This window comes from Pempheris klunzingeri, chromosome 24 (genome assembly GCF_042242105.1).
Source record: "Pempheris klunzingeri isolate RE-2024b chromosome 24, fPemKlu1.hap1, whole genome shotgun sequence".
NCBI classification, from domain to species: Eukaryota; Metazoa; Chordata; class Actinopteri; order Acropomatiformes; family Pempheridae; genus Pempheris; species Pempheris klunzingeri.
Genome location: NC_092035.1, coordinates 11,237,617 through 11,262,272, shown reverse-complemented (window position 1 = coordinate 11,262,272; position 24,656 = coordinate 11,237,617). Strand labels below are relative to the sequence as shown.

Sequence of the window (24,656 nt, the reverse complement as noted above, 5' to 3'; positions counted from 1 at the left end):
CCCTTTCGTCCCACAACACAAATGAGAGGTTTAGTCTTTCATCCCTGGATCTGAGCCTGAAACCAGGAGCGTTCAGCCACTTGTTGTATGGACGGACAGAGGAAGATGAGTTTCAGCCTTACCTGCCGCATTAACCAATAATAAGAAAACTTTAGCTTTTGCTAAATGTGACACATTCCCTGCATTGCTGTACCCAGCTATATCAGCAGGCTGTAACAGATTATCTATCTAGACATGAAGTAGACCCGGGCAGGCAGGATGAGCCCGCCACTGTGGTGCTATTGTATCCTGATAGGTTCTATAGACTGTGTCACTCACTGTCTGGCTCCCTGTGTATTCTAATAGACCTTATCAGCCGGCCTGGAGAGCACTCTGCACCAACTGACAAGATAAACCTGAGATAGATCAAACGGCGACGGGGAGATTTCACTGCGAGGCTTCAGCGAGGAGTCCATCTTTAGTCTTCACACACACACACACACACACAGAGACATACACACACTCCTCGCTTGATCTGTTCTTCCATCTATTTAGAGCTTTAATCTCTTTTCTAAAATATGATGCAAAACTCAACATCACCAGAAAACAAACAAAACCACACGTGGACTGAATTCACAGATGGGCACACAGCAGCAAGCCCTGGCATTGTGGAGGTGTGTGTGTGTGTGTGTGTGTGTGTGTACGCTCACACATGTGCACGTGTATGTGCATACATGTGCAGTCTCTACACTGTATCTCTGTTTTGGTGAGCGCATTCACATCCATGCATGTGCGATCGGTGTAGCTCGCGTGTTGCCAGCGTTGCTCTATAAATAGCCTAGATTTTATTTAGATGTTGGAGAAAGAGAGAGAGAGAGAGAGAGAGAGAGAGAGAGAGGGCTCTCAAATGAGTTGCCATAGCAACAGGCACGTTCAGGGGCCCTGCCAGCGAACGAAGGATGAAGGCATGATAATGTTTGTGTCTGTCTGCTGCATCGTTCTCTCTCTCTCTCTCTCTCTCTCTCTCTCGCCACTCAATTCATCTCAACTGAATTGCTTTATCGGCATGACAATTCATCAGAAAAGATATTAACAAAGCAGCGAAGAAAAGCCCACACACAACAGTTTATGCTTTCAAACCATAATAAGATGATTAATTACATGTCTTGAAAACGGGCACAATACAAAAACGCCAATATTTGTTGTTCCCTTGCTCCTACTCTTCCTTCCTCTGTATCACATCCACTCGCTTTTGTCACCATCCATCAGCCTCATCCTCCTCCCCCTCCTCCCTCTTTCTCTACATCCCTCCATCCTTTTGTCTGCAGACTGTCTTACACTAGCACCCTCTGCTGTAAAAGAAATCACCTGTGAAGCAGGAAGGAAGCTGTCCTGATTGGCTGGTAGAAACACTGAACCTGAACTGGGCGGTTTGCGCTAATGACAAACAGTCATTCCTGGTGATGGTCTGCCTACTGCCTCAAGAGTCTTTGATGTGTGTGTGTGAAGCAGGCCATCTCTGAGCAGGCTGGTATGATGATACTGTGGGATACTGTGCACACACACACATAAGAGGGGGTGAGGGATAAGGGGGTGGTCGTAATGACCAGGGTAAACACAAAGTAGATAGCACTAGAGTGGCCTCAGTTCATTTTCACTGAGGGCCTCTTTGCATTAGCAGTCAACAGAGCAATCCATTGCAAACACCAATGTGGCAGACCGGCCCTTGAGATAATGGACACACACACACACACACACACACTGCTCAGACATGCTTTTTCTTAATATCTGGTGGGCAAAGATAAAAAAAAAACAGGTTTAAAAAGGTTAAAATCCAGCGTCGTAGCAGATAATACTGACAGGATTAGCGTATTAACTGATTAGTCAATCAGACTAACAGAAAATTAGCTGATTCTGATCGTGATGATTACTTACATTAAGTACACACAGGTCACAAGTACACACAGCAAAGTTAGCTAAGACCCTCATTTTGATAAACTAGAAGTGCAAAAACTTGGAGGTAGGCGTGGAGTACGGTTTTTATTCTGAATTCACGTCCCCCTTTTCTGATCTCTTTGCATCTGAGCCCAAAGTTTAGGAACTGTTGAGGTGGATAATCCCGCTGCGTGGGTCACTGGACTTGACTCACTAGCACATACCTACTGAACCTTGAAACAACATCCTGCACCGAGTCCCTGAAACGCTGTATTTAACCCTTCCATGTGAGAGAAAAAGTGAAAGAAACAAAAGGTCCAAGCAGCCTCAAGCGGCGTACAATGGTACGGAAATGTTTTATTGTGAATGACATATACATCAAGATATTCTTAACTTATCCATGCTCTGTATTTTAGGGGTCTGACTAACATCTCAGACAAGTCTGTAACATGGCAGCGAATAACGAAGAAACACTGACTGGTCCCTCCGTGACTGTGTCGTGTGGACTCAGTAGTATGTCTCTTGCTCCACCCAACCTGGAAACCAAAGGGGACAGAATTAGGGACACGGTTTTTGGGATGTCAGGCCTCACAGTTGGGGTCTAAATTCTCCCAGCTGTCTTTCACAGACGAATTACAAGACGGGGAGGACCGCTCGTGGCTCTAATGAGGCTGTGATCTTTGACTTTGCACTCAGGCTGCAGGATGATATCACCCCTCATGTTGGCTGACAGTGATTCAAAGAAATAAGACCGGACTGAGGAGCAAGAGCAAGACACATCCTGAAGTGAGAGCCTGCGCAGCCATGACTCTCCTGATGATGCCATTAAAAGATGTGTCCTGCAGGGACACGGATGCTGTGGCATTTTTGTCTCTCAGTTGCTCATGAAATGATGATATCATCCTTGAGGCCATATGTGTGACTGAGTCTGAGTCCGATCTGACCCTGGAGCTGAAATGTGGTTTGGATCGAACAATCGCAGACAAAAAATGTATAAAACATCAGTGTTAGTCCAAAGTGTGGATGCTGGAATTCTGTGACTTACTATCTGTTGTTGGCCCCACTCAGCCCAGAGCCACATTTTATTTTTAGGCCTGTGAATACTTGTATTTCACATGAGGCTAAAATTCACTGAGCTGGAATCATGGCTTCCACTTTAGAGTGAAACTGAAACTTTTCTCAGCCCAGGGTTAAAAATAATAAAAAAAAAAGACAGTTAGCTTCGGTACACTAATCTTTCAAGATCTGGTTTGAGTAACTTTATTAAAATGAATCCTAAAAATGCAAATGTTTGTGCTCATTCATAGCTGTTTGAAACTGTGTCAAAATTAAATCAGCTCAACTTGTTTTTTTTCTGTCTGATTGTAACATTATTCACCATGAATGGGCAATGGGATGTTCACTGATCTGTGCTGTGGGGCTCAGATGTAGCAGACCCACTCACTCACACACACACACACACACACACACACACACACAGCTGCATCAGAGCCAGCCCTGCATACAGGTTCTGCTCAGCTCTGTGGGTGGAACGAGGCATTAACAAAAGCAGGGTTGAGGGTTGAAATCCCACTGGGCCCGGCCATCTGCCACAGTTCACTGGTCTGTGTGGGGACGCAGTTGTGGCAGGGATGACGTGCACGCGCACAAAAATAGACACAGGGGCACACGCACGGTTCGTGCTAAACACACGTAACACCCCCGTGTGCACCATTCACTAGTGCACCACTGCTGTTGCTCTCTGTGCTCCGCATCCTGCTGTGTGTCATGACTGACACTGCATCAGATTTCCAGGAAGAGGAGTCAACAGATGAGGTCATGTTTTTAGGATGATATCTTTAAAAGAGAAACTACATTTCAATGAAATTTGGTGGATATTTATGTTGCTTACAAATACAAAACTCCTGGTGCCAGTGTTTAAAGACCAAATTGTCCAGACCAAAAAGCCTTTTCAGCTTTGGGACAGTTTGTGGCTTTTTTAGCTTATGAAGTGAACGGATTACTTATGACAGTGACACTATGGGATGGTACGCAGGTTTCTTTGGGCTGCTTCCATATCTGATTTCTCATTTGGTCAGCGTGAGACCGTGTCCCCCTCCATCCATGTCCAGACACAGAGAGGAGCAGCAGAAATGTCTAATACGACAGCCTCAACTGCCTCAGAAAGCAAAAGGAAGGCTTCGCAAAGGTCGTCTTACCGCCTGGGTTGCGTCTGAGGATGTATCTTCTGGCTTCATCGTACAGGAAGATGAGGAGGGAGTAGGGGAAGGCACAGAACCACCAGCATGGCCTAAAGGACGGACGGAGAGACGGGGAGTTTGAGTTACAACTGGAATGTGACAAAAACAAACACAAGAGCACTCTGCTGGCTGTTGAAGAGGCTGAGTCAGTGGTAGTAGCAGTGCAGAGATTAACGGCGTTACATGGTTGGTTGAAGGTTCTCTAAGAGCACATGAAAAGCTTTGGCGGCAAACATTAGGCCTTTGAGCACCAGGATGAATTCAGAAGCTGCATATGAGCGCGCTCTGTCGACTCGTTCGCTGCGAGCGCTGCGGCAGGCTACAGCTCGTCTCCACAGAGCTCAAACACACCAAGATGGACTTCCTAAAAGGCCAATCAGAGAGTCGCTTTCAAACAATCAATATATTGTTTATTTATTAAGCCAAATTTGATGTTTAATGTATTGAATATCTGCTGTAAAATCATAGGAATGTTCGGAACATCTTGGACTTTCTTTAGCAATCAGTGCCTTTCCACGTTGTATCTGAATATGAATTGACAGAGAGAGAGAAGCTCGGAGCTAAAGACAGAAATAAAAGAGAGCGAGAGAACAGAGCACAGAAACCAGACGAGACAGAAATAGAGGGAAGAGACACAAGACGCTCAGACAGAAGAGAAACAGAAGCCAAGGTTAGTTAAACATCAGCAGCCACCAAAAGAGAGAGGTGAGTGGGTGGGTGAGGAGTCTGAGGAAGAAGAGAGGGGAGGAGAGGAGAGGAGAGGAGAGGAGAGGAGACAGAAGCGCTGGGAACAGATGAGAAGAGGAAGAAAGCAGAGGCAGGAGTAGGGGAAGACGCAAAAACTATAACGAGGAGAACAAGACGAGGAGATTTCAGCTCAGTGTGAAACTTGTGAGCTAATGAGCCTAATGTGCCCTCACTGCTTTCTATTTTCCTCTGTTGGGCAAACAATCTCATTAGTGCAATAGCTCCTCTGCCTCATTCTGCCTCTGAAGTGGAAATTAGTGGTGACACTAGATAATATCCACCTTGTTTTTAACAAGATAATAAAGCTAAAAAAGCACTGACTAACTTCATCTCTACTATATGAATGCACTGGCTGCACTGACTGAAGCCTCTGGGAAGTGCAGCGAATGTCAGTGCATTAACAGAGGAAAGGATTTCATGGATTACCACATTAATAGGGATAAACCTAATGCATATTGTGCTCATAAATTCCCCTGCACACATGGAAAGAAACGTATTTACATAGAAAATGAGACCATGCCAACCACAAATACCAACGGTGACAAAAGAAAACATGTCCGTGAGGCGTAAGACCCCAGTCAGACGGAGCGCCTTGTTTGTTGAAGCTTACTACTTGGTGAAGAGCAGCAGAGTCACACATTCAAAGTAACACACACGAGTTAAAAAAACAGGAACAGGTACTTTTCATGGTCCTTTCCTAGAACTCTACTTCTACTCTTTCCTCAAGTATATTTTTGAGCTAGTAATCTACTTTTAACTTGGCAACGTTTGCCATGTGCACCTTTGTTATGAATAACCTGCTCTAAATGTGGGGATCGATGGCGAGATTCAACACAGGTTGCGTCATACTGCGGCTGTGACCCGGTTTCGTCCTGTCCTCTGTACAGCTCCACACACTGTGGGAGCGTTTTGCCCGGCTGATTCAGTTAACTCGCTCCAATGTTGTTGATTTGGTCATTTTTCCTTGATTGCTGTGCTTCTACTGAGGCTAATGAGGGTATGATGTAAAATGGTTTCTTTTTGTCTGTTTTACTTGTGTTTATTGTTGTTATTTCCTACTTTAAGATGAACCTCTGCTTTCAAAAACCCTCTGACTGGTCGTCTTCTGGCCTGGTGCCGCTGGCTACGAAGTAATATTTATGTAGTGACGTGATACACCACCAGGAGTCTGCGCAGGGTGTTTTATTTTGAAAATTCTACACTATGCTGTTCCTGTGTCTGACTTTCTCACATCACAAGCATTAATGATCAGCGCAGGCCTACCTGCTCTACTTTTTTTTTTTATCAACAAGTACTATTTTGTCATTATTTTGCACTGGCCTGCACAGCCTAAAAATATCAAAATGGAAATAAACGTGTACTTTGAGTCATCTATTAATCAGGTATTTACTTTCATTGAATACATTTCTTAAATGGTGAGTCTTACTTTCACTTGAGTCGTTCTTTATGGGAGTAATTTACTGTTACTTGGGGACAGATTTTCAGTTCTCTAGCAAGCATAGTTTTCAATATGTTGTTAGCATAATTATGATGAATGACCAGCCCTGTTACAGACGTTGAGGCTAATATCTTTAAATACTTTTGCTGCGAGTTTGCTGGTTGATGTCACTTTTGTTGACGTGGAACACAATAACATCAGGTGCTCTTTTGCTCTGAATTGAAGCTTTTTAAACCTGAGCCACTTTAAAGCAGCGAGCGAAATGCTCCACTCTGGAGCTCTGTCTGCTCAGGGCCTAACTCTGTATCCTTGAAAATATCCTGGGAAGCTTGTAAATGTATCAAAGTTAACAGATTTAACACCTATCTCTGCACTCAGTGTTTTAGTAATCACATGATGGGTGCATCGTTTGTGTCCGTGTTTTTTACTCACTTGAGAGGGTACATTCTTAATGCGACGTCCATGCCCGGACAGTATGACAGGAAGGCAGCCAGAGCTGTCTCTTCAAACAGACCAAAGATGAGGATACGGTTCCTGTGGAAGCAAAGAGTTAACACAGTTAAAACAATGTCACAGATGAGAGCGATCTTTGTTGAATACTTGATTCTGATTCCACAGTCTATTATTTCTGTATAACAGATGGTTACGATGGACGCAGTTCCGATAGCAAAGTAATAGAATCCTTTAGAAATCAATATTCTATGTCAAACACACTTTAACTTTGTGTGTAGATTTCTTTACTTCAAAGCCGTTTAATAAGCGGAACAATGCTCGCTGTACATAAACCTTTAATTAGCAGTAACCTAGACTAGTGTTTTGCTCTCTGCCCTGACCAGATCCCAACATTATTCTAACACAAACACCTTTAACAGCTGAGGATATTTCACTGTAAAATAAAATGATCCTGAAACTAGAGACTACCTGTGCTGAGGGTACCATCACAGGTACCCCACTTGCATTAATCGAATGAGAAAATCCTTGGAAAATACAAGTTTAATGGTTACAGTCGACACTTTAAGGGTCTTAGATGTCTTCATATGTACATACTTCATTCCTTGCTGCAGGATTGAGTTCCTCCTGGTCTTACAGATGATTAGATCGGCCCACTGGACGATCACGATACTGGCGAAGAAAGCTGTGTGGCAGGTGAACTCTACGATCTTTCTGCTCTCGTATGTCTGGTGGACAGAACATTTAAAAACATTATCCTCTGCTGTTCATTTTGGCTCAAGCATGACTGCTATTGAGGGACATTAAAAACATGAGCGTTACTGACCCACTGCTGTCCGTAGCTGTCTTCCAGGTCATTTACATATTTGTCGTCCCACAGCACTCTGATCCCCAGCAGGTCCATGGGGAGGAAACCATTTTCAGCTAGGATCACAAAGTAGGTGAAGAACCCAGCTGTGGCCTGCATCATACCTAAGAGGAGCAGGAAAGGAGCAGTGTAACTTCACTGGGTCTTTGTTAGGCAAAATGAACCATTTCTGCAGCACGTATCATTAAGTATGTTTACCGATCTGTCCGTAGGCTATGCTGATGAGCCTCTCGTTCACCAGTTTATCTGTTTTGGGGTTTCTGGGCTGTCTCTTCATGATGTCGCTCTCAGCTGCTTCATAAGCCAGGGAGATGGCAGGAACCTGGGAGACAACAGGTAAATCAAATTGAATAAAATGTCCACCTTAAATGTTTTTTTTTTAATCTCTCTGCCGCACAGATTTGATCTTAAGATGTCAGTTATGCCCTCAGGTAAAGAGCTCACCATGTCTGTTCCCAGGTCAATACAGAGGATGGTGACGGTTCCCAGGGGCAGAGGGATGTTGGCGATGATGAAGAGGAGGAAGGGTGAGATCTCAGGGATGTTACTGGTCAGAGTGTAGGCGATGGATTTCTTCAAGTTGTCAAAGATCAGACGGCCTGTCAAAATAATTTGGATGTTACCATTGTGAGGAAGCTCGAGCAGTAACTATGTTGCTCTTTGCAGTCTGTACTTCAACATTTCTGCAGGTATAATCGTTGGTGTGGGTCTTACCTTCTTCCACTCCTGTGACGATGGAGGCAAAGTTGTCGTCCAGCAGGATCATGTCAGCGGCCTGCTTGGAGACGTCAGATCCGGCGATACCCATAGCGACACCGATATCGGCCTTCTTCAGAGCAGGAGAGTCGTTCACACCATCACCTGTCACAGCCACGATGGCTCCCTGCGGAGAGAGCGAAGACGTGTTAGGATATTCACTTTATATTTTGAAGAAAACAAAAATCGAGGACAATAGGCATTTCTGAAAGGTTTTAAGCCCCATTTGTTCCTGTGAAAATGTCTTAAATTCCCTTTGTTGCTGACCTGTCTCTGGCAACCTTCCACAATGATAAGTTTCTGTTGAGGGGAGGTTCTGGCAAACACGATTTCAGTGTGGTGTTTCAGCACATCGTCAAGTAACTCTGCGGTCATTTCTTTCAGCTCTCCGCCATGGATGACACAGGCCTTGGCATCCCTGGGGAGGAAATCACAGCAGTGTTAGGACAACAGTTGTAATCCCACATCCTGTTTCTGAGAGGAAAACCGAGGATGGGGTACAAGCAGGTCAGCACTGTGAAAATCATGGGGACAAAAACCTTTAAAGAAAGGTTATGCTGCTGTCAGCAAAGAGCTTTATTTATAGATTTACAATGCAGCGGTGTAGAGGATTATATAATACTTTGCCAAGACAGGTAACATTTCTTATCAGTTAACAAACAGGAATTTCCTGCATGAGGATTGTGCCTAAGATGACAGTATTTTTAATATATGCTTTTGTGTAGTGTTTTTACAGTGTGGCAGCACAGTGGGATCTGAACGCACAGGCTAATCTCGCTGATGAAGAAATAGTAAAGCCACTAGCTCACAGACACGCATACATTTATTTGTCTGCAATGAATTGATGGTAAAAGTCTTTCTGGCTGAGTAGGCTGAGGGGCCTCGTTAGCCAAAGCTGATTTAATTTTGCTCTCTCAGTACAAGTATTAGGAAGAACGGCTGCAGAAGAGGAGTGTTTAGAAGTAAGATGTCATATAACTCCTTCAAAATCGTTTTACGCTTGGTGTTCATCTGCCAAAATCTATATATTCTTAATATTATGGGAAAAACATGCTCAACACGTGTACTAACCTGGGGTTGACCTCTGAGACTGGTACGTTCAGGCGGGCAGCAATGTCTTCTACGGTCTCGTTGCCTTCAGAGATGATACCCACACCCTTAGCGATGGCCTTAGCTGTGATGGGATGGTCACCGGTGACCATGATAACCTGAGGGAGACAAAGTAGAGACAAGATTTTGTAAGACAGTTTTGCACTACATTTTCACTTGCAAAGCACAATTTGAACTTAAAGACATGGACTCTCATGATAAATCAGTAGAATAAGGAAGTAATCCAACTTTGAATCAAAGTGTTCAAAGTGGATTTTCAGGGATCCAGATTATCAGATATTTATTTTAACTTTGGATGTATAACTGTGATTGTGATTTTGCTCTTAAAATGGCACAGTTTGTACATACAGACTTCTCTTGCATGCTCTATCCACTTAAAAAGGCTAAAGTTGCACACCTTGATTCCAGCACTCCTGCATTTGCCGACAGCATCAGGCACAGCAGCACGAGGAGGGTCGATCATGGACATGAGGCCAATGAAGCACAGGTTCTCAGTGGGGAAGTTCACCTCCTCAGTGTCAAAAGCAAAGCCCTCTGGGAACTGGTCATCGGGCAGGTTGAAATGGCAGAAACCTGAGTAACACAGGAAGAAAACACTTGTCTTTTCTGTATAAACAAATTAAGCACATAATCAGGATGTAGCAGTGAAATGGAGTTATGTGGTACCCAGCACTCTCTCTCCAAGTCCTCCCAGCTCAACATAAGCGTTCTGGAAAGCATCTTTCATCTCGTCATCCAGAGGCTGCTCTTTGCCCTGAATCATGATGGTGGAGCAGCGGTCCAAAATCCTCTCTGGGGCTCCTTTCATCACCAGCAGCTGCTTGGACTCTCCAGGAGTTGTATTCTTGTGGATGGAGAGCTATGGGACAATAGGAATGCTGGATTTAGGTGCTTGTTTTGTAGTGACTTGTGGCATGAAACCCAAATCCCAATGTTATTGTAAACGATGCTGGAACTCATTTGTCAAAAACTGGACACATTAGCAAACCTGACCACTAGAGGGCATGAATCAACACTTCCCTTCGATAGCACAACTAATAATGTCCCACAGAGTTGAGTTTGCAAAGTTTTTTGCTATTGATATTCGAATGATGGCACACTGAACTAATTTAGAAGCTGCAATGCTATGAGAAACCACTTGAAATGTTTACCTGGTATTTGTTTGTGGAGTTGAAGGGGATCTCAGCAACCTTGTGGTATTTGTCTCTCATGCCGTTCACGGATCCGCAGCACAGCTCAATACACTTCAGTAGGGCAGCCTCTGAGGCGTCACCGGCTACATCTCTCTGTGGGTTTAAGAAAAGGACTAAGAGCTGGAACAGCGGATTTGATGCAAATTGTGGACCACATTGGTCCTTTGTTACGACATACTGTACACGAAAGCAGATGTAACACATACACAAAAACATTTCAACACTTAGAATCACTTTGGCCCCCCTCCCACCAATTCATAGAAGTTATTTCACATTTCACTTGCCGATTAACATATTAGAAGACTTTTACAGTTCTATAAGGGTTTATAAACTACAACTGTGTAGTAGAACAGCTCAGATAAATCAGACGAATTAGGACCGGCTTGAACTTCATGATCCACAAAAAGACATTCACAATGGCCTCAATTCATCCTGCTGTGCAGTTTGAGAAAGAAATACACTCGTCAGTACTCATTAAGAAATAAATCAATGGTTTGCCTGGCCACCTCTTGCTATAGAGACGGCCATATATTTCTGAAAAAGCCTTTAATTATGTTGAGTGCTTTTTATAAAGATTTGTAGTGCAGTCTGGCTGCATTTGTATTTCGTTGGATCCAAAATGTTCCTCGCAAAGTCATAATGCCAAGTCACCTCCCACACAGCCACCGCATCTCAGGACTTATCTGGGCAAAGTGTCCAATCCAACCAAACATTTAAAGAAGAAAAATCTTCCATGAGGTAATGAGGGTAAATTCTGCACTGTGCTTGTTTACAACTTGGACTGAGAGGTGGTGATGCACCAAAAGCCAGTGTTATTGATATCATCCTCCGCTGTTGAATTATTTAGACTCTTTTGTAGTGATCAGAATGGGTGAACTAGAGCAAAACGTTTAGTGTTTGGTAACCAGAAGAGCTGAGAGGAGGATATTGCATGCAATCACCTTCAGGATGGGGACGTTGCTCTGCTCTGCCAGGAAGACGGCACGGTTGCAGAGTCCAGCGACTCTGGCGAGGGAAGCCCAGGTGGCGGAGCTCCTGTCGAAGGAGGCCCCGCTCTGGTTCTCGGTGGTGTCGGCCTCGTGGATCTGGTTGTCGAACCACATGTGGGCCACGGTCATCCTGTTCTGGGTCAGGGTGCCGGTCTTGTCGGAGCAGATGGTGGAGGTGGAGCCCAGGGTCTCGACAGCTTCCAAGTTCTTCACCAGGCAGTTCTTCTTAGCCATACGCTTGGCAGTCAGGGTCAGACACACCTGGAGATGGAAATCAAAGTTTATTATATCTCCAGTCTTCAGGATCTATTGTAAAATAAGAGCATGAGATTGGGGCAGAATTGCTGGAACATGGACACCACAAACTCACAGTGACGGTAGCCAGGAGACCCTCTGGCACATTGGCGACAATGATGCCGATGAGGAAGATGACAGCCTCCAGCCAACCGTATCCGAGGATGAGGGAGAGGATGAAGAAGGAAACACCCAGGAAGACAGCCACGCCAGTGATGATGTGGATGAAGTGCTCGATTTCAACGGCGATGGGAGTTTTGCCGCCCTCCAGACTGGAAGCCAGGGTGGCGATACGACCCATGACGGTACGGTCTCCAGTGTTGATGACGACTCCTCTGGCAGTACCTGGAGAGAGCAACAGGGATTTGGTTCAAAAATTTTGTTTAGTTTATTGTTTATTTGTCAGGGACAATGTACAAATACATTAATCTCAAGGAGAAGAGATGCTTTGCACCAGAGTTATCTATAAGCTACTTTCCATCTGCTGTCCCCGGGCAGGTGTGCACACAATACAGAACATTTACATTACATACAATACAAAACTAACCTTAGCTCATAATTACAATAGTTAAAATGACATATAAGTTAAAAAATAACAGATATGAAAATCAAATACTCTTCAGATGAGTTCACCTTTAAGACTATGGATAAGTTTGGTCAGTTCTACGTTTTTTTCAGTCAACACAAACGAATTGTGACCTTGTGATTTCTGTGTTGTCTGCTATTTGTTAGTTCTCTAACCTTCAACACAGTTGGTGGAGAAGAAAGCAATGTTCCTGGTTTCCAGAGGGTTGTCGTTGGAGAAGTCAGGCGTACGAGTCTGGGGCTCAGACTCACCGGTCAGAGAGGAGTTGTCCACCTGAAGGAGGAGAAGGAAAGCAAAAATCAGATACCACAGCAGTGAAAATGATGTTGGACAAAGCTGGAAAATAGAGGAGCACATTTGGGTCTAAACAACATTTAAAGAAAGGAAACTTTTGAACTGAGACATTATAATTTTGATTGTTGAGTCAGTCAAAAAGAAAGCTTTGAAGAAGTGATTAAGAGGAAGTAAACTGAGGCTTAATAAACCACATCTGTCAACATATTGTAATTCCCATCAAATGTTGAGCAACTCAAACCACAGAGTAACAGACTGTACGGTGTGTGAGTGAATCATGGTTTCCTTTGTTTTAGTTCCCAATTGACCAATGTTAATACTCAAGACTGTAATTATACATAAACTGCACATTTTTATTTATCGCAAATTAGCTTGCCACCAAGCAAAAGTATGGACCTTGCAGCCGTGAGCAGAGATGACTCTCAGATCAGCAGGTATCCTGTCTCCACCTTTCACCTCCACCAAATCTCCGACCACCACCTCCTCGGCGTTGATGCTCTTCTTCTCACCATCACGGAGGACCAGGGCTTGCTACGAAACCAAAGGTGAAATAAACATTCAATTTATGAAAAGAGTTACACCCATCAAGAGGCATTTCACTTCCTGAATGGGTTTAGTTTTTTTTTTTTTCAGCAGTGAGACACCAGATGATTAGTGGAAAAATGTGGTGATGTGTGGTAATGCTGACAAGTAACGCTGCTCCTTCTTGTGCAACATATTCTGTTATTTGTCACTGTCCCATATTTGATAGGAGTGCTGGAGACCATACGTTAAGCCATCTTGGAAAGAATTACGACTAGATGAGCTTTTCCTTGACTTTGTTTTCGGTTTGGCAAAATTGTGACACAGATATGAAGGTCCTAAAGACGGGAAAAACTCACCTGTGGGACCAGGTTCTTGAAGGAGTCCATGATCTTGGAGCTCTTGGCTTCTTGGTAGTAGGAGAAGCAACCGGTGATGATGACGACGCCGGAAAGCACAACACCAAGGTACAACTACAGTAAGGGAGAGAGGACTGTTAGCCAGTTCATCTTTGATTATATTAATGTTTAATTAATATAATAAATATAATTAAATAATGGCATTTACATGTCATACGCTAACAAAAACATGCTTACGTTATCATTCATCGGTTCATCTTCGGAGGCAGCCTGGATACCGTAAGCGAGGAAACAGAGGATAGCACCAATCCACAGCAGCATGGAGAAACCACCAAACAGCTGGAAACAACATAAAACAGCGTTCAAACATCAACACTTTCCTGGTTTCACAGGCTGCAAGTGAATTTGCATTTTGAAAATTCTAACTTGCAAAACAGGTGTGTGTTTTGCATAGGACATGTTGCACTCTCAGCGGGAAGCTTCAGCCCAGAAGTGACTTTTACCTGTTTACAGAACTTGACCCATTCAGGCGTTGTGGGAGGAGGCGTGAGGGCGTTTGGGCCATCACGTGCCAGGATCTCTTTTGCTCTGGAGTTGGAAAGACCCTAAAAAGAGGGACAAAGAATAAACATTTAACTGTGCAGGTTAAAAAGCTAAAATACCCACAACAGATTGACAGATAAAAACAAAGAACTAAAGAACCTGTGAGCCCAGTTTACTACCATGCTACCTTATTGCTTGGTCTTTGTCCTCATTTACGGGAGGGAAACACTATGTAGGACAAGTCAGAGCAACATGTTTCCTGTTGGACTGCTTATTTAGTAAACAGGTACACCGCTATTACCGCAGGAGCTGGTGGATTAAAGCTCGGTTGAAACAAAAACAACATAAACCACATCCACAGGAAGAAAGATCACAGTAATCTTATAATTACTGCTCCTTCTTTTCAGAATTCTGCGTAATTAGACTTTTAGCTTGACGTAAATCACAGCTTGTGATGTGGAAAGAGGGGCACCTTTGTGAGAGAGGGAGACAGGACAATCAGGTTGGATCTCTATTATCAATCAACAGTTCAATAAGTTCAAGGTCACATTTTCTTACAGTGTAAAAGGATGCAGAAGAATTAAGGGTAAAGTGTAACTGAAGGTCTCCTTGGATGGGTACCAGGAGTGAAAAGTAGCGTTTTTTTTTTTTTTTCTAGTTGGTAGGATCAGTAAGACCGGTGTTCCTGCGTGAATGAAGTCTTTGTTTTGGGGCAAACTCAGACAGATCAGATTTCAGCAGATAATCAGCATCAGTCAAGCATTTGGCCAGTGTAGGGTTGTGTAATCGGATTCTGTGTGTGTGCCCTCAGCTTGATGAAGACCACGGTCGAAACACAAAAAGTACATTTTGTCTAGCGGCCGAATTTCCTGGACAATGTGACATTTATTGCCACTTTAAAGGGTCAGGTCTCCGTCAGATTTTAACACCACCCTAACACAATGTAGGGAATGGCATTTTCTTTGTGGTGCTCAGTGCATTGAGAAATTACATTTGTCTGGATAATCCACAAACTTCTTCTCTTCTTCGGCTACTTTGCACTGAAGAAATAGTGGATTATCCAAAAAAAAGTGGTTCCCAAACTGACATCCAACAAATCTGAGGGTTCACGAGATGATTCAAAGGATGAGAAAGACACAATCTAAGTTTCTGTTACAGAACATTTTTACAGCTTTTCCCTAAATGTTTCCCTACCTTTTCAGGCTCTGGAGATTTTATCAACTGAAACACTAATTTGCTAATTTGTTGCTCAAACTCAACTCCACATCAAGGCCGCAGCCTGCGATATGGGGTCACAAATGAAAGTCTTATGAGGTCGTAAAAATCTGCGAGCACCATAGAGGATTGTCATCAGCAGCCTGTACAACCACCCGAGCTACTATTACACACACACACACACACTCAAGAACACAAATGATGCATGCTCACCCTGGTTAGGTCGGTTCCATATTTTCTGTGAAGTTCATCCAAGGTTAACTTGTGATCATCCTATGGAGAGAGAGAGAGAGAGAGGGAGATTTTGTGTAAAACAAGCCAAAATCCCTGTCATTTTAAAACCGCAGATATTATCTCCTTTGAGGATTAAAAATTGTCCTGTTATGTCCTCCAGAGGGACACAGAGAACATAAAGATGACGGGGCAAAGTCGGCCATCTGATCAGGATTACAGATGCATGACGGCCCATACAGTGTAATTTTAAGATTAGCCAAAGCAGACATTTGAGTTAAACTACAGTGTGCTGGTGATTGAAAAGTCGCAGCCAAACACGAAGACTAAGCCACTGGACCTCAGTTACGTATGGACTCATCCAAACGGGCAGTTTGCTGCGAGCAAACAGTCCATCCAGCCAAATCAGTGTCACCCAACTGATATACTCATGTTTGCTCATGTGTAGCTCATGTGCTTGCCATTTTGGTGGAACCCCTCTCTTTGAAACTCCTAGCTGAACCCCTGCCAACATCAGTGTCATCAAAAGAAAAAAAGTGTTGTTTCCAGGTAAAATTTGATCATAGAGTGTCTATGATTTTTTTAAAGAAGGTCTCATGTATTTTTATATGAAGGAGTGGGGGAAACATGCAAATACTAGTGGATCTGCAAACGAACAACCAGTAAGCTGCCATATTCACGCGCCTACACTGGGTGTTTTTTGAAGAACGCCTACAGCGAGTGAATGAATAGAGATTCTTCCAATGCATTTGACATGATGTACAATAATATCTGACGCCGACCTTTCATTTCTCATACCATCAAACAACAAAAGTATTGTAATCTAAATACAAAATGCAAGATCTCAACTAAAGGTACCCACACTGTGGTGGTTTACTGACCTCACATATGTGATGAATTCTTGTTGTTAGTGAATTGGGGTTGAATTTTTCATTTAATAGTTTTATCCTCAGTAATTACTTTTCCATGAAATAATAGCTGCACCATATGCTACACACTGACACATTACAATGAGGCAACCATTAGATACATGGAAAGTCGTGTCTGTAGCCATCTGCATGCATTTATTATTATTATTATTATTTTGCAAGGAGTAGAAGGGAAAACATCAGACTACAACTTTTACCTTTGCCTTTTTTACGACTAACAAATTAGAAATTTGCATAATAGTAATCAGTGTTAATGGAGCAAGTGAGTCCTTTTACATTTATGTGAACTCCTTAGAGTTGGTGGAGAAAATGGATGTAATTGCACGGCGCCAGCGTTTTGCATGACAATAAGCAAGCAAAGAGTTCCATGCCAAATGTGCCATGGATAATGTTTTGTCACAAGCCCCAAATTACTGTTGCTTTGCCCCAAGTCACTGTTAGTCAGCAGTTCTTTTGACGCCTGTAGAGGAAATTTCTTCGCTTGCTTTGATACTCCGGCTCATGAACACACACACTCGGATGGCTAAACACACTTCTGGACTAGTTTAAGAAATCAAACTGAGCATGATTCTATATTTAGTGCTTTCTGTTGGACTTTGTCACATTTTATCAAATGGCCGGCTGCTTTGTGTTGCTATGGGAATGGCTTCCATTGTCTTTAGCTGGACTTTGTTGCCTCAGTTAATAATATGATGGTGCAAGTATGATTGTGCAATAATCATTAACATGTCTACTTCATGAACTCGATAAAGACGCACCTATACTCTCACTACCGTGAAACTACTGCAAAATGTGCTATTACTGTTTAACCTGAGACCTGAGGAGCACCGACACATGACAGTAAATCAGTGTTGCCCTTTTTGCACTCTAAGTCAGCCATTTTAGGAACTGAAAGCTTTTCTGAAGACACGATACGCAAGCAGTTAGGACACTTTGAAGACAGCGCCTGCTGTTAATTGCAGTAAATGATATGCTACGCTGGGGAGGTTATAGCAGACTGGCGATACGGTTGCTATGGCATTGAGATGTCCTTTAGCGGCGGCAGGACTTTGAGATCTAGTTATGGTGTACGGACTACAATAACCATTAATATGTCACCTTGATGGGAATTTTATTACCTAATAACCTGTAGTGCTCAGTGACCTGGTGGGTGACATTGGGCAGGGACTGTTGCTGGATTCCAGCAATTAACAAATTAATGATAAAACTGGCAAAAAGCCATGACATTCATATTCTATTGTAATGGTAGTTTTTGAAAAGTTACTTTAGAAACATACACCTCATCTGCAACAAGCTCACAGCATCAATCCACACCTTTACTCAGTGACCTTGTGAAAGTCAAAGACCTGTTTGCATCGATAACACATCATAGAGCAAAAATACAGACAATCTAAAATCATTATTAAGATATTATCAAATCATCAGCGGGACTTTTTGACATGTCACTAATGTCTACTTGGTGCTCTGAGGTGAACATGAGACCCGAATCTCCCTTGTGACCTTGTGAAGGACACTCCTCAACGCAAGTTAAAAGGCGCTTTGTCTTTTCACCAGAAATTTTAAAGGTTGTTCACGGACAACCGCAGCAGTGAGAACAAGTTTGGCAAACTTGTTAAGAAGAAGGAAAGAGCTTATGGCACACAAATAAATGTACGTCTGCTTAAAAAATGCCACTATCATACATTTAAACATACAGTCGGTAGTGTGGAGTCATTAATGAGCCCTTTTCATTGACTTGGGGATGAACCTAATACAAGAGTGCCTCACTGACCTTGGGAAATGACCTCAGCCAGCTACAGATTGAAAAAAGGCTGACAACAGTGGAAATTGAGCAAGTGTTCAACACAGGATGTTTCAAACCGCCTAAACCTCTTTCTATGTAACTTTACAAATCTGCAAAGTGTCATGCACCCAGAGTAGCTGAGTGCAGTGGTGAGAGTTTGGTATCTACGTGGTTGTGGCTAGAGATAAAGAGAACTTGCACAACTACCCACAACCTGACAGTCTGAAAGGAAATTAGGAGAGTAATAAATGTTTACTGGTTGCAGAATAGGACAATTTCATATGTTTTGTGAATGACAACAGAGCCTCTCACCCAACACTTCGGCGGTGAAAACCAAGCTAAATAAGCATGACTTAGAAGTTAACTATAGCTGTGAACTCCTTAATAACATGTGACAGTACATGCAGCAGTGTAAGCAGTAATCTTTATGAAATCTCATGTGACTAGCCATGAGGTCGAAGCTAAGTTTGCCTCAGCCGTGACTGTATCATTGCTGTGACCAATGGCGCTGACTTACAGTGACCAAGGCTGTTAACATGGCCTGAACAAAATTAAGTATGAGGCAACAATATGTATGGGAGGAAATGGGTGTAAAGTTCAAGCATGTCATTTTATTCACCACCTGTTCCTTTCAGTGTTAATTATTTTTTTGCAAGTTAGAAACACTTGTCGTCTTGTTCTACTGAAATGACCCCACTGAAGTACTTAAGATAATTAGTGACTGTCTGACTTTAGTCTGTGTACTCACCAGGTCAACTTCTTTCTTCAGATCATCCATATCCTTCTCCCCTTTACCTTTCTTGCCTTTCTTCTCCCCGCCATCTGAGGTTGCCGCCAGTTTGTACTCCTCTTTCCCTCTCTGGATTGAGGAAAGTGAGACAAAATAAGCTTCTGGATAAGACTGAGCACATGTTGGAAGATTGCTCTGAGGCTTCCTGTTTTGTTGCATGAGTAGGAGCAGACAGCGGTGTCAACCTTGCTGTTCAAACATGCTGTAAAACTTGTGTTAATCATTGTTGGAAGGATTGTGAATCGCTCTCATAAAAATCTCTAATTTGAAAAGTTTCTGACTTTTCAAAACAAAACTGTAAATAAAACTGTATGCGCGCACAGTAGATTTCGAAACTAAGGTACAAAGTACCTCGTGCAAACCACAGCTGTCAAGCTTAACCAATAACTTGTGACTTGGTCTGAGCTCAAAAGTGAAAAACCAGCCTAATCTTAAGATAAATCTAAAGACTCTTAGACACCAGGCCAAAACATGTGACAAAGTTCCAATACTTACTCCCAGCCCCATGGTTGCAGTGCGAGTCTGAGAACAGTCAATCCAATTGTCTTTTTAAATTGCAGCTTTCCTACTCCGCCTCTCTCTCACTCTCTCACTCTCTCTCTCTCTCCCTCACACTCTCTTTCTCAACCCTGTGTCTTCCGCACTCCCCAGAGCAGAGAAGATAGGTTTCTTCACTTTAGCATACCTTTATAGCCACTACTGGCTCACCTGCTCCAAGAGGAGGAGCTTGGGGGAGGGGAGATGGAGAGGGGTGAAACTGGACAGGTGAGTAGTAGTGTTGGGGAGAGAAACGGAGGGAGGGGGAGTTACTGGGGGAGGGAGGCATTGTTGTAGGAGGAGTACAGGAGAGAGGGGAGGGGTGATTCTTGCTCAACTTCCCTGTTTTGTTCTCACAATTTCCTCTCGCTTTCTTTCACTCTTTACTCTCTTTCCTCAATCCATGTCCACTTTTCCACTAAGCCTACATTCAGCCTTTACGTACGACAGGTAGGTGAGACAACCAAACGCCCACGCCCTTCAGCTCCAGAGAAACCTGAGAGAATCCCTGTGTCTCGCTCTGTCTGTGTGTGCTTAGTTTACAGTACAAACAGGGATGACCGGAAAAAAAAAGAAAGGCAAGATAGTGGAATAGTGAATGAGAGAGATAGAGATAAAGGCAGGGCTAGAAAGGCGAAAGTCCAGTTCTGCAGGTGACTGACTGCCCAAAGCTGAACGAGCATTTGAATAACAAAGACTGAAAGGGAAAAAGGCGAGAAAATGATTAAAACTGACCGACTTTCTTCCCATGAGGAGTCGGATGAAAGAGGTTGGGCAAATCTGTTGCTCATAACAAAGATAACAAGCGGAATGCAAAGGGAGGAATCCACTGAGCCTTTAGCTTTCCCTCTCTGTCTGAGGTCAGTGTGCCCTGTAAAAAAATACCTCGTAATTGATTCTGAAGTTGTTCCACCTCAGGATAAGTCAAAAGAACAGGACTGGAATGTCTTTCACAATGCTAAAACATTGTGTTTAACATAGATCCACATTGCTGCAACACTGAGTGAGCTCAAAAATGTCCTTGGCTGACTGCCTGCTCCTGCCATACACTGGCAAAAGGATTAATATATATTAATCATCCTGAGAAAAACACTGAAATCCTATTTGAGACCTAATTTGCGCTGAGGCCTCTAAGCGTTCAGGTGAGATTTAGGTTTCCCGTCCAAACGTGGGCAAAGATCGGCTGCCACTAAAGCAGATAACGAACACTAATACTTATTTAATTGGTTCAGCTGATCCACTAACAGGAACCAAAAGTTTTGTGGCCATAGGTTTGAGCTCCACCTCAGTCGTCCTGTGGTTATAATGACAAATCGACAGCAAGGCCATAAAGTTGAACTGAAAATGAATGATTGAGCCACTTAATGCCCCTGAAACACACTGTGTCCTTGAAGAGACAAAGTGATTTCTCAACTAGTTACCAAGCTGGTACAGCAAAGCTAAATGGACAAACATTAAGATGGGTATATTTGAGCAGGAGATGCACAGGACAAAAGCATTCTGGGCCAGCTCTCTCAGCCTCGGTTCAGTAACAAGGTCATCACAGATCTATGGCGGCCACCTTTGCTGCACCAAAGGACACTCATGACCCTGAAGTCTCTACGAAACCGTGAGGCGCTCTTCCTGTTCATTGTAACTCTCAAGGAGGAGGAGGAGGAGGAGGAGGAGGGATTGTCCTTGTTGGTTTGCTGGTTGGCGGGGGTTGTCGGACGTGTTTGTAGTAAACCTCCGACTGTTTATAGTCACTAGGCTATGCAGGGAGGAGGGGGATGTTATAATACAAAGATGAGGGGAGAGAGAATGAAAGGACAGAGCAAGCTTTTAAAATAGCAGCGGGAGTGAAAAGTATGAATTCTGGGAAAATAAAAAGAGTGTGTATTGAATTCAATTTGTTCCGATTCTTTTCAGAAGGATGAAATATATCCAGGAGAAAGAGGACGGTGATGTAAGAGATAGAGAAAAGGAGAAATGTTGAGAAAACCCTTCAGGGGACAGTTCAACCCAAAATAAAATAAAACCCATGTTTCCTCTCCCACAGTGCTGTACATCCACTCACATAATGACTGTAGCTCGCCGCAGTACAACAGAACCCATTGGAAACTGGTTTGTGGTGCAGACACTCATGAGAATCCGCTGAAAATTCAGTGGGACACTAACTATCAACATGTGCTTCACAGCACATCATGTTGTCAGCAGCTGTCCATGTGTGAGTGCAAACTTTCAGGACCTGTCTCTCGGGCTTCACAACGACATACGACCACACCTTCTATTCAAACACATGTGCGCACACACACACACACACACACACACACACACATTGGGAATTTCTGTTTACACTTTCATTTTGTAGGATTTGTACTTGAGTTCATTAAAGTCTTTGGCAAATCGACCTCCCACGCCGCAGTGATGTCACTCCAGCATCAATAAAACCAAAACAGCAAACCATGATTGAGCCTAAGTGGCTGCCTCAGAGCTTCATGCTGCGGGTGGGGGCTTCAAGCTCCGTAATTAATGCAGTCTACGTTCTTGTTTAACCCCAAACAATGCTCTGCCATACATAAACATCATGAGAGTTGAAGGCGTAAAACATGGCCTTTGGAATGTCACTGTAGTAGTGAGTACAAATAGTGAGAGCAATACCATTAGGGGAAACATACTGGCAGCAAGTGACATATAATGACTGTAATTTAACAAGGAAGTTACTATTGGAAATAATGCTGTAAGTGGATGTAGGAGGAAGAGCTGCTATATGACTTCTTTGTGCACTTAAAATGTTTCGGGTCCTCTTCAGGACAGGAATGGCACAATGGAGGATTAAAGGGTCAGTTCACTCAAATTAGAAAAAGACTCACATTTCCTGAATGTTTCAAATATCTGCTCATTCACCTCCACCATAATTGGGAAGGAAGAAGAAATCTCAAAACGCAGATATCTCAAAACTTCAGCAGATAAAAATGAAACTACATGCAGGGTTGAATACTGCTAGTGGTATGTGAGTGGTTACCAAACCCCCTTAACTAACACATTGTATTACATTTTATTACATTCAGTTTGTTCTCTTTCTCCTGCTTTGCTCTCTGCTGTACAGACAGTGATACTGTGCACTGCAAAGGTTTCAGTCCGCTGCAGGTTGCCCTTGTAGTACTCGAACTGCTCTGGACTTTGGATCAAGTGTGACGTAGAGGCGTTTTAAAATGTTTAATAATCAAACCAAAACCACCTGTGCTTTATAATTGTTACTATTTAATAGAAGTCCAGCACTGATTGACACAGAGAAGAGGAGGTGGGTAAATACAGCCAGAGACACTCAGCGTCTATCCAAACAGATAATGGTGATTCCAACACCACTCACTGAGATTGTATTTACACTCTGAGACCGACGAGCTGTCTGAAGTTTCTTTGGCAAAGATATAAATGTGTTTACTCGGTCTGCTTGCCTTATGCTGCAACACTGCCACAATGCCACTCAATTACAGTTATTTTAAGCTAAATTTAATGAAAACATTGCGCATTGGGCATATGAAGCATGCTACAATGTTGAGCTAAAAAGAGCTTTGCTGTGAGTCAGACAGACTAAATGAAAGCGAAGAAAACAGTTATAAAGGTCCTTAAACTGAACAAAGAATAGAGAATGAAAAGCTGACAAGGCCACGACTTAACAGTTAACCAGCAAAATAATAACTACAGCTGAGCAACTTTTCAGAAATGTTAACTGGACTCCTCGTGGCACCAAATTTTCATGCGGTTACATGGGCTATAAATACACTCATACAAGCTTGATTGTTGAGTGCCTTTCCTTGTTGAAGGGTCAGTCATTTTGTAATCTCTTGATTTGCTGATTTAAGGGCGAATACAATTGCAGTAACTTTGGACATTTAGGCTGTTGAGCTACTTTTCATCAGCATGTCAGCGTTGCGGGGGACAGCGAAGACTTTGGCTCACGTGGGGTGAAAATTTGCCGCGTTAAGTCATTCCTCCTCCTCCAGAGGTGCCTGAACAGACCTATTGTCTACTATGTTAATATCATATAAACTACTCACACAACATGGGGGAGATAGCGCGGCGAGGAAATGTCAATTTCCAAGCGAGCACATCATGAGAACAGTATGTTTCTCAGCCAGGACTCCCACAGGACACTGCTGTATTGTAACAGCACAACATAACTTAATTACACACGTACGTTTTACTTCAATTCAAACTTTTAAAAGGAACCTTTGCTTTGACCTCAAGCTTCAACAAGCTTACTAACCGGAAAACGTGCCTTTATTCACGGAAGATTACACCACTCAGTCACCTCTTTCCGCTGATTTTCTTTGCCTCTACAGGACTACTAACAGTGCACATGACTTGTATGTATATTTAAAGTCACAGTGTCTCTGTGTTTGAACTGTAACACCTCACAGATGCTCCTTCACCTTGTAATGTAATAGCGTAGCATAGCATATTTGTCTGACCCATACTACGAAGATATAACAAGAACGAGTTATAGAAATTCAAAGGAAATCTTGATCGACTAAAGGAAAGAGCAGACCAGCTTTTTTACTTATTATTTACATATTACATATATTTACATATTATTTATTATTTCACAGCTAAATCTAGGTTATAAAATGGATTTCTTCAATAATCATTTTAAATATTATAGTATTTTAAATCTTCCATGAGAACTACGGTATACTCACTGCAAGTCTCTTAAAGGATCTTGAGCTTTAAATCAAGATGTCATCTCTCTCTTTCACCTCTGCTGAATGCACTGGCTGTGTCAAGCTGAGAGCCAAAATTGCAGCCAATTTGGGAAGCAAAATTCAGAGAGTTCTCAGACTATAGCAGACGCTGACAGCAGAATCTGTCATATCCAAACGAGGACG

The 24,656-nt window shown here is 42.9% G+C and overlaps 1 protein-coding gene across 1 annotated transcript; it reads right to left on the bottom strand.

Moving 5' to 3' along the window:
- Window positions 1–2,251: 2,251 nt before the first annotated feature.
- Window positions 2,252–19,916, bottom strand: LOC139223812 (sodium/potassium-transporting ATPase subunit alpha-1). The gene is made up of 23 exons (XM_070855813.1): window positions 19,747–19,916; window positions 19,210–19,320; window positions 15,732–15,791; window positions 14,264–14,365; window positions 13,998–14,099; window positions 13,761–13,874; window positions 13,276–13,410; window positions 12,741–12,858; window positions 12,076–12,344; window positions 11,658–11,966; window positions 10,675–10,809; window positions 10,190–10,382; window positions 9,921–10,096; window positions 9,485–9,621; window positions 8,681–8,831; window positions 8,372–8,540; window positions 8,102–8,256; window positions 7,856–7,979; window positions 7,616–7,761; window positions 7,387–7,517; window positions 6,772–6,873; window positions 4,113–4,204; window positions 2,252–2,450 (listed from the first exon to the last, which is right to left on the bottom strand). Exons 1-23 carry the CDS (start codon window positions 19,756–19,758, stop codon window positions 2,422–2,424), a joined length of 3,072 nt encoding a protein of 1,023 aa, XP_070711914.1. The 5' UTR covers window positions 19,759–19,916; the 3' UTR covers window positions 2,252–2,421.
- Between the last annotated feature and the right edge of the window lie 4,740 nt (window positions 19,917–24,656).